The following is a 10,358-nucleotide window of genomic DNA, read 5'->3' on the forward strand; positions in this document are numbered from 1 at the left end:
TGAGTCCAACAGTCTTAGGGAGCCAGGGTCTCCATATTTTGAAGTCATGATTCTTCTGGGTAGTTGAAAGCCTGTAAAGTAAACCTGTAGGTATTTGTAAATACCACATACAAGAAGTGGTGTCACCTCCTCTCTATCCCGAGCTGTCTAGTCAGCCCTCCTGTGGTTCCTGGAAGACCAGCCTCACTCAGTGAGTGTCTAGCTATGTGTAGCTGTGTCTAGCTGTTTTGCTTCATGCCCTCTTTGCAATCCTACCACTAGGTGGGACCAAAGCAGGTGTTTATCAACCTCAAAAGACTCAAAAGTGACTTGAGCGCACAGACAGCCCTTGAGATATCACTCATGGTCATGGGTGGCCTTGAACTTTGGGTCCTCTTGCCTCTACCTGCCTTCTAAGTACCAGGATCACAGGTTCATGTGCTGGGTGCGGTAGAACTCATGGCCTTGTGGATGCAGATGAACATCCTACCTGCATTTTTATTTATTCTGTCACAATACGGAATTTCAATATGGTGGACGAGGGCTTTTGTCTGGGGCTAGACTCCTATCCTTAGTTCTGCTTTGCTTTGGTTTGTTTTTAAGATGGAAAGATTAGAAGATTAATTTCCTCCCCAGATTAAAAGAGACCTTGCCTGGGAAGTGTTTTATGTGTCTGTTTACTGATCATCTGTTTGGACTGGACTCAGTTTCTAGTCCAGTTGATGATGTTTGAAAATTTGATCCCACGTTGGGTGCCAGCCCTGTTACACTGTTACACTTTTAGGACCAGCCCTGGGCTTTGAGCCTAGGGCCTCTTGCATACTTGGCAGGTAACCTATGGCTGAGCAAGGCTGGCCTTTTATAATCCTTTCCTGGTTCTTCAACTGTGTACTGGCTGGTTCTGTGTGTCAACTTGACACAGGTTGGAGTTAACACAGAGAAAGGAGCTTCAGTTGGGGAAATGCCTCCATGAGATCCAGCTGTGGGGCATTTTCTCAATTAGTGATCAGGTGGGGAGGGCCCCTTGTGGGTGGTACCACCTCTGGGCTGGTATTCTTTGGTTCTATAAGAGAGCAGTCTGAGCAAGCCAGGGGAAGCAAGCCAGTAAGGAACATCCCTCCATGGCCTCTGCATCAGCTCCTGCTTCCTGATCTGCTTGAGTTCCAGTCCTGACTTCCTTTTGTGACGAACAACAATGCAGAAGTGTCAGCTGAATAAACCCTTTCCTCCCCAACTTGCTTCTTGGTCATGATGTTTGTGCAGGAATAGAAATCCTGACTAAGACAAACTGAATTTGTAGGTGAGGCAGCTGGTAGAAATGCATCTGATTTTATTTGTTAAAAACACTATCAGCTGGGTGGTGGTGGTGCTGCGCGCCTGTAATCCCAGCACTCTGGAAGGCAGAGGCAGGCGGATTTCTGAGTTTGACGCCTGCTTGGTCTACAGAGTGAGTTCCAGGACAGCCAGGACTACACAGAGAAACCCTGTCTCGAGAAAAACAAATCCAAAAAACAAAACAAACAAACAAACAACACTATCTGCAGATAACCACTCATTTTTGCGGAGGAATTTAAGACCTTGTCTGTTTCTTTCAAGTCACATGTATTTGTGTGTTCACGGGTCTGTCTACACCAATGTGCATGCAGATCGAAGAACAACACGAGGAAATCTGTTCCCTCCTCCACCATGTGGGTCCCAGGGACTGAACTCAGGCTTGCTCGAAGCCCCTTCACCCACTCATCCATCTCAGCATCCCATCCCTCTGAGCTCTTAATAATAATAATAATAATAATAAGCTTGTGGTTGATGATCCTTCACCAATGAATTCGGTAGTAATGACAATTGAGAAATTTGTCTGAGGTTTCGGTGGTAGAAAGAATTCCTAATGCAGTAATATTTTCTTCCAAAGATTTATTTTTATTGTATCTTAATTATATATGTGTGGCTGTGTATGTGCAAATTCAGGTGCCCAGAGGCCAGGAGACAGTGTTAGGTCCCCTGGAGCTGGAGTTACAGGTGAGTGTGAGCTACCCTACATGGGTGCTGGGACCTGAACTCTGGAAAAGCAGCAGCGCTTGGAACTGCTGAGCTGTTTCCCCAGCCCCAAATATCTCAATATTTTAATATAATTTATATCATTTATTTATATTTTGTTCTGTCTAAATTTGTTTACCTGGTCTTTTTGCCTAAGAATGTACTTTTTTGAACCTCTTCCAGAGGTCCTGAGTTCAATTCCCAGCATCCCCATGGTGGCTTGCAACCATCTGTAGTGGGATCTGATGCCTCTTCTGGTGTGTCTGAAGCAGCTACAGTGTACTCATATACATTAAATAAAAATTAAATAGTCGGGAAGTAGTGGCACATGTCTTTCTGCACTTGGGAGGCAGAGGCAGGCAGATTTATGAGTTCAAGGCCAGCCTGGTCTACAGAGTGAGTTCCAGAGCTATACAGAGAAACCCTGTCTCGAAAAACAAAAAAAAAAAAATTAAAAATAAATATTTTTTTAAAAGAAGAATGTCCTGAATTGACCTAACAGGAAGAAAAAAAATCTTAAAAAAAAAAAATCAGTATCGGATGTTTCCTAAGATAAACTGTATTTTAAAACTTACTTCAGGTTTTAAACTCTTGGGTCCTGCTGTCATGGAGGGTATACGAGCATCTCTCAGCCCACCCAGAAGCTTGTTTGGATGACCGTGTGACGGCAGCTACCGGTTCTGAAATCCAGTAGCACCCTTTCCCACAGCATTTACCTATGAGGAAAAGCTACTAGTGTCTCGAGCTGAGGGCGCCGCACACACACACGACCGGTGCAGCGAGGCTGGGTTTTGGGCAACCTCTGACAGGAGCATTGTGAGAGATGGAGTGGGGAAAGCAGGGCGGTTGTGGGCGCCCAAGGCTCCTTTCGATTGTGCCGCCATCTCTGCTGGCCTCCTGTACGACGCTGCGTTCCTCCCAAGCTGACCGCATCTGACCCCTTTGGATGGCGTCTTCCGTCAGTCAGTCCTTCTCGTGTCTGTCTGTTCTCTGCAGCGCCCCGTGCCCTTGCACGCACTGTGACTTGAAGCTCCCCCTTTTCCAGGGAGCACCCCACGCTTTCTGCACTCCACAACAGCCGTTCCAGAGTCACCTGCTTTCGGAAGCCATCTCCTGCTCTCCCAGGCAAACTGAAACAGATGGGCCGGGCCTTAGTCATCTTGGTATTTTTAGAACTTAACCAGTGTCCAACATAGACCAGCCTGTCTTAGAAACTGAAAACACTTTTAATTATTACAAAAAAATAATGTGTTAATATTACATTTTAGAATGAAGCCCAACTAATATATGTAGTAAAAATAAAGACTGTCTACTTGCTCCTGCCATAAAATTCTTAGATTCAAGTTTTTAATATTCTATACTTTTATTTTTAAAAGTTCTTTTACCTTTTGAGGTTATAATTACATCTTTTTTCTCTCCTTTTCTTCCCTCCAAACTCCCATATATGCCTCCTTGCTTTCTATTTTCATTATTGTTTTATATATATATATATATATATATATATATATATATATATATATATATCACATACATACACATACATACATGCACACATACATGCTCACACACATGCACATATACATACACACATACACGCACACACATATACATACACATCCATATACATACACATATATACACATAAATATACATACATACATACACATATACATACAATCACATATACACACATATATACATATGCATACACACATAAATATACATACATATACATACATGCATACATATACATACATACATACATACATACATACATACATACATACATAGTCTTAAATCCAAAAGTAGATCCCACTCAGTTGGCATATGTTACCTCTGCTTGCACTCTTTCTTAATGCATGGGCACCCAGGATTGTTTTTTGTTTTCTTAAGTCAAGCCTTATTAAGGAAATAATGAAAATTAAGAGCTTAGATAAAAGTGCCCTCAAGGTCATACAGAGTCTTTCTGGAAAATGCAAAGGAAGGATGCAAAGTAAATCCGTGGTGCTATGAAGTCACCTCACAAGCATAAGGACTGGAATTTGGATCCCCAGCAGCCTGTGTTATCCCAGTACTGAGGAAGTGGAGACAGGAGGATTCCCAGGGGCTTGCTGGCCAGTCAGTCCAGCCAAAGTGGTGAACTCCAAGCTCAGCGAGAGACATTGCTTTAAAAAAAAAAAGTAAGGTGAACACTGTGGAAGACATTTGACATCACCTGCTCTTCTCTAGACACACACACACACACACACACACACACGCACGCACACACGCACGTACGCACGTACGTAAAGCCTACAACCTCATGGATTTGCTTATCTAACACATACATTGCATATAATATAAATTAAAATCGGCAAACTATACTTTCAGAGCTTGGACCTTCTGTTTAACGGATGGATGCTGACATGAGTGAGACTGACAGTCCTGGCGGGTGTGGCTCTCTGCATACAGTAGGGAGAAACAAAACAAACCCAGCACCTTGCAGGCTGCGTGAACCCTTTAGTGGTGTGTTATGTAAAGTGCTTGGGCACAGGATGAGCGATAAATCCTCAACACTGGCATCCATGAGGCACTTGCCAGAACACAAGGGCAGACAGACACAGAGGCTCTGTTAGCTTATTAATAGCGTCATTACATCAATGGAACCATTATGGGTTTCTCCCGATCTTTAAGTCAGCGTCCGGGAATTTCCTGTAATACACATCCCGGTCCTGTACATTTACATAAGCGCTCATCTTTTATGCTTCTCCTGTCCCCTGCAGGCACAGACAATTGACTTCCAGGTAGAAAAAGCTGTTACTTGTGCTATTGTTATTTTCAGCTGATGTAGCGACAGCTGATTGTATTAATCTTCGGTTTCCTATGAAGTGTGTTTTGGAGAATGCACACTTCTGTTGTTCACCCGTTATAAGGCTTAGGACATGCCGGGAGGTGGTGCACACCTTTAATCCCAGCACTCAGGAGGCAGAGGCAGGTGAGTCTCTTGAGTTCAAGGCCAGCCTGGTTTACAGAGCAAGTTACAGGACAGCCTGGGCTACACAGAGAAACCCTGTCTCAAAACCAAACCAACCAACCAAACAAACAAACAAAAAACCCCCAAACCAAACCAAACCAAAAAGACTTTGGACACATCTAGAACTTCGGTGAGATGGTTTAGGTACCACAGAACTGACTTCCATCTTGGTCTATCTGAAAGACAACTACTTTGATTTCATTCACCATACATTAATTTTTACATAAGTGGAATTGCGTATCATATTTTCCTATGTGCCCAGCACCTTTTGCTCAGGAATGATGGAGACTCTTCTGTGGGGAGTGTGTCTAAGTGCTCATTTCCTTGTCACTATTGCATTGAATTGACACACTTAATTCATTTAGTTAATTATTCTCCCTCAAATGCATAGTTAGACGGCGGCTGGCTTTGATCATTTGAAGAAATGTTTGATTTTTCTGTGTATTAAGTATTTTAAGTTGAATGAATGTTAAGTGCACTGCCACATGTTTGATACCCACCAAAGTCAGAAGGGGACATTGGATCCCCTAGAATGAGTTACTGGTGTCAGTGCTGGGAACCGAACCTGAGTCCTCTGCAAGAGTAGTAAGAACTCTTAACCACTGAGCCACCCCTCCAGCCCCAGTTTTTATCCTTTAGGAATAAATCTCTCTCTCTCTCTCTCTCTCTCTCTCTCTCTCTCTCTCTCTCTCTCTCTGATGTATATGAGTACAATTATAGCTGTTTTCAGACACACCAGAAGAGGGCGTCAGATCCCATTACAAATGGTTTTGAGCCACCATGTGGTTGCTGGGAATTGAACTCAGGGCCTCTGGAAGAGCAGTCAGTGCTCTTAACCACTGAGCCATCATCTCTCCAGCCCAGAAGTACATCTCTTAATACTGTCAAAAAGACAGCAAAGGTGTGTTTATTTTTAAGTGAACTGTAGGAATTAACACTAGAGTCATCTGATGTCCCTTTAGTAATTCAGGCTGCTTGCAGATTCTGTTGTCTTTGGGATGTTTCAGAAACTAAATAGACTAAGTGGGAACTGGTAACATCGAGAGCTCTTCCTCTGATCTCCATTTCCTTTCTCCTTTCTCCCTTTGAACAAAGGTTCTCAACCTGTAGGTTACAACCTGTTTGTGGAATCAAATGACCTTTTCACAGAGGTCACTGAAGACCATCAGAAAACATGATGTTTGCATCACAGTTCCTAACAGTATAGTCATCAGGAAGGGTGAGGACCACTGCTTTTGCATATGGATTTTACCATCAGCTCCAGCAATGTGAAATCGGACTGTGGGAGAATGAAACGGTTAGAAAGGAAATTATACGTGTCGCTTTTTGTACATGTGATTTATTGTACTCTTAATTTAATAAAAAACAAGATACTCCAGTTGTATTTTTATTCACATCACTACAGTGAGTACACTTTAGGAAAAAAAAGTATGTGTGTGTGTGTATGTGTGTGTTGTGCACACACATGCATGCACTCACCTTTGTGGGCAGCTACACATTAAGAGGGGTATGTGTGTGTATGTATTTAAGTTTATCTGTCTCTGTCTCTATGTCTCTGTCTCCATCTCTCTCCCTCTCTCCCTCCCTCTCCCTCTCCCTCTCTGTATGTGTGTGTGTAAGCCAGAAGTCAACCACAGATATCACTTCTCAGAAGCCATCCACCCACCACCCACCCTTTTTTATGGGACCTCAGCTTCACCAATTAGACTAGACAGGTTGGCCAGCAACACTAGCGATCCAACTGTCTCCAATTCCCAGTGCGGAGACTGTCGGTGAATCACGTCTGATCATCACCTGTGTGGGTGCTGGATTGAGGTCCCCATGCTTGTGCAGCAAGCACATCGTCACCGGAGCCCAAGTTGTTACACTTACAGCTTTCCTGTGAACAATCCTGCCCCCCTCCCCCAACCCGAGGATCACAGTTTCTACCCCGCTGCTCAGTAATGGCTGCTGAAGAACTGAGCTTTGCAAGCAGTGTTCAGGGCATGTTGTATTTCCAGAAGTATGTCTTCCTTCAGGGCCAGAGAAGCATCTGTTTATTGTGTTACATTTATTGGGTTGTGATATACATTGGCTTCATTACATTAGTAGATCGTGCTGTGCTATGTGAACTCGCTGAGAATCTCTTCTGGGAGTCAGGGTTACACATATTCCCACCCCTGCCTTTTCAGACCCAAGCATGTTTATCTCAAACTTTCCCCTTGTCTGTGGATGAGCTGCACCCTTCCCACCAGAAGGGTGGTGCTCTACAGAGAGAATACAGCAAAGAGCCCAAGAGTAAAAACACTGCTTCCTTGAAAACAGATAGAAGCTACTCTATTTCTAGATGCACTGTTGCTTATCCCACAGAAGTGCCTGCAGTGGGAAAGAGACGACAGAGCTCAGTGGTGGAGAGAAAGCTTATCACCAGGAGCTCCAGCTGACTCCGATTTCCCATTTCCACCGCTGGCATCTGCTGAACAAACGTTCTCAGAACCCGATTTTGATGATGTTCTTACTCCATCTTGTTATTTGTTCTTTTACTGGAAAGTTCCACCAAGAAGAGATTCTGATTTGCATTTCCCTAATGACTAATGAAGTTGAGCATTTTTTAAGATGCTTCTCCGCCATCCGAAGTTCTTCAGGTGAGAATTCTTTGTTTAACTCTGTACCCCATTTTTTAATAGGGTTGTTCAGTTTTCTGGAGTCTAACTTCTTGAGTTCTTTATATTTATTGGATATTCAACCCTAAGATTTCATCTTACACCAGTCAGAATGGCTAAGATTAAAAATTCAGGAGACAGCAGGTGTTGGCAAGGATGTGGAGAAAGAGGAACACTCCTCCACTGCTGGTGGGGTTGAAAATTGGTACAACCACTCTGGAAAGCAGTCTGGCGGTTCCTCTGAAAACTAGGCACCTCACTTCCAGAAGATCCTGCTATACCACTCCTGGGCTTATACCCAGAGGACTCCCCACCATGTAATAAGGATACATGCTCTACTATGTTCATAGCAGCCCTATTTATAATTGCCAGATGCTGGAAAGAACCCAGGTATCCCTCAACAGAAGAGTGGATGCAAAAAATGTAGTATATCTACACAATGGAGTACTATTCAGCCATTAGAAACAATGAATTCATGAAATTCTTAGGCAAATGGATGGAGCTAGAGAACATCATACTAAGTGAGGTAACCCAGACTCAAAAGGTGAATCATGGTATGCACTCACTAATAAGTGGTTATTAACCTAGAAAACTGGAATACCCAAAACATAATCCACACATCAAATGAGGTACAAGAAGAAAGGAGGAGTGGCCCCTGGTTCTGGAAAGACTCAGTGAAACAGTATTCGGCAAAACCAGAACGGGGACGTGGGAAGGGGTGGGTAGGAGGACAGGGGAAGAGAAGGGGGCTTGCGGGACTTTCGGGGAGTGGGGGGGGCTAGAAAAGGGGAAATCATTTGAAATGTAAATAAATTATATCGAATAAAAAAATTTAAAAAAAAAAAGAAGAGATTCTGTTCCACTCCCTTTTTTTTGTTTTGTTTTTGTTTTTCGAGATAGGGTTTCTCTGTGTAGCCCTGGCTGTCCTGGAACTCACTCTGTAGACCAGGCTGGTCTTGAACTCAGAAATCCGCCTGCCTCTGCCTCCCAAGTGCTGGGATTAAAGGAGTGCGCCACCACTGCCCAGCCACCCAAGACTCCCAATGTGTGAGCATGATGAATGGATAGACACATATAAGGACAGATGGATGGGCAGACATCCAGCTGATGAGTTAGGTAGATAAAAGACGGATGGATGGATGGATGGATGGATGGATAAATGGATGTGAAAGATAAGCATCTTCCTAATTGTTTAAAATAAAACCTTGACCTAGTAGGGAATGCTGGTTTCTCTTGAAAGTATCACTTTAGTAGATCTCAATGTGCTATGTGAGCCCGCTGAGAATATCTGGGGATTAGTGGGACTTCCTCAGGTTGTCTCCACTGCATGTTTGTGAGGCCCCCAGTTTGGTGACATCGCTTTTCTGCGGTTATTTCTTCTTCTATGGTGACTTGGTGCTCTTCTTAGCATTCTCTTTTGGGAGCTGCTGGCTTTTGGGCTCTGTCTCAGACACTTTTGCTCTCCCAGGGTTTATCTCCCACTGTGGCTAAGGTATTTCCCCATCATAGAAACAAGGCCCCTCTCCCCCCCCCCCACCACCAGCAGAGCTGGAGAGATGGCTCAGTGGTTAAGAGCACTGACTGCTCTTCCAGAGGTGCTGAGTTCAATTCCCAGCAACTACATGGTGGCTCACAACCATCTGTAATGGGATCTGATGCCCTCTTCTGGAGTGTCTGAAGACAACAATGGTGGTGTACTCATATATATATATATATATATATAAAATAAATAAATCTTTTTTTTTTAAAAAGAAACAAGACTTTTCTGTTTTAGGAATATCTTTCCTTCTATGTGAAGACTATGCACGCACCTAACTCCATTATTCAGCACGGAGGATCCAGGCCTGTGGTCACTGATGTTAATTACCGGTGCTTCGTTATGCATTACCACTGTGCAAGTATCAATTATTCAAAACCGAAACCATCACGTTCATATACACAACCCCAAATCGTGCTTCCCCGGTCTACACAGAACCGCTCTTTGCGTGTAGAACCTCCCTGGGTAGACTCAATGTAGACATTGTTTACTTTCTAGCTGTTTTCATGGACACAATATTTATTATGCTCTTCGGCTGATGCTTGTACTCTGCTCTCTGTCACGGGTGTGTGTGTGTGTGTGTGTGTGTGTGTGTGTGTGTACAGCCCATCCCCAGAAGACAGGGTTTGAGGGACAGGTGGAGACAAACACGCTTGGGTCTGAAAAGGCAGGGGAGTCTGAGTGTGTGACTCTGGGCCCAAGAACAGATTCTCACAGGGCTCACTCACATTGCACTTGGCAATCGACTGACACAATACTTTTAACAGGAACCATTATTCCCCACTGGGCCAAGTTTTTATTTTGAACAATTGGGCAGATGCTCATCTTTTCACATCCATGTGCCCATCCATTCATCTGTCAGTCTGTCTGTCCATCTACCTGTCTATCTATCCACCTGTCTGCCTGCCTGTCTGTCCATCCATCTGACTGTCCATTGGTCCATCTGTCTGTCCATCAGTCCACCTGTCCATCCATCTATGTATGTATGTATGTATGTATGTATGTATGTATCTTCCATTTACCCAAATCATCAGCTGGCTGTCCACTCATCCATCTGTCCACATATCTGTCCGTCCATCTGCCACGCTCACATGTATTACAAAAAGGGGATTGGTTAAAACGGCTTACCCCACAGGGATGAGTAGTTCAGCAA

The 10,358-nt window shown here is 43.8% G+C and overlaps 1 protein-coding gene across 1 annotated transcript in view; it reads right to left on the reverse strand.

Annotated features, from left to right (window-relative positions):
* Positions 1-2,505: 2,505 nt before the first annotated feature.
* Positions 2,506-10,358, reverse strand: part of LOC127670134 (uncharacterized) — a 12,632-nt gene continuing 4,779 nt past the window's right edge. Inside the window, exons 2-3 of the mRNA XM_052164454.1 lie at positions 10,334-10,358; positions 2,506-3,143 (exon numbers count right to left, since the gene is read on the reverse strand). The exon at positions 10,334-10,358 is cut by the window's right edge and continues 143 nt beyond it. Of these exons, the coding sequence (XP_052020414.1) occupies positions 2,726-3,143; positions 10,334-10,358 (443 nt within the window). The 3' untranslated portion in view covers positions 2,506-2,725. The remainder of the gene's footprint in view (positions 3,144-10,333) is intronic.

This window comes from Apodemus sylvaticus, chromosome 19 (assembly GCF_947179515.1).
Source record: "Apodemus sylvaticus chromosome 19, mApoSyl1.1, whole genome shotgun sequence".
Classification (NCBI taxonomy): domain Eukaryota; kingdom Metazoa; phylum Chordata; class Mammalia; order Rodentia; family Muridae; genus Apodemus; species Apodemus sylvaticus.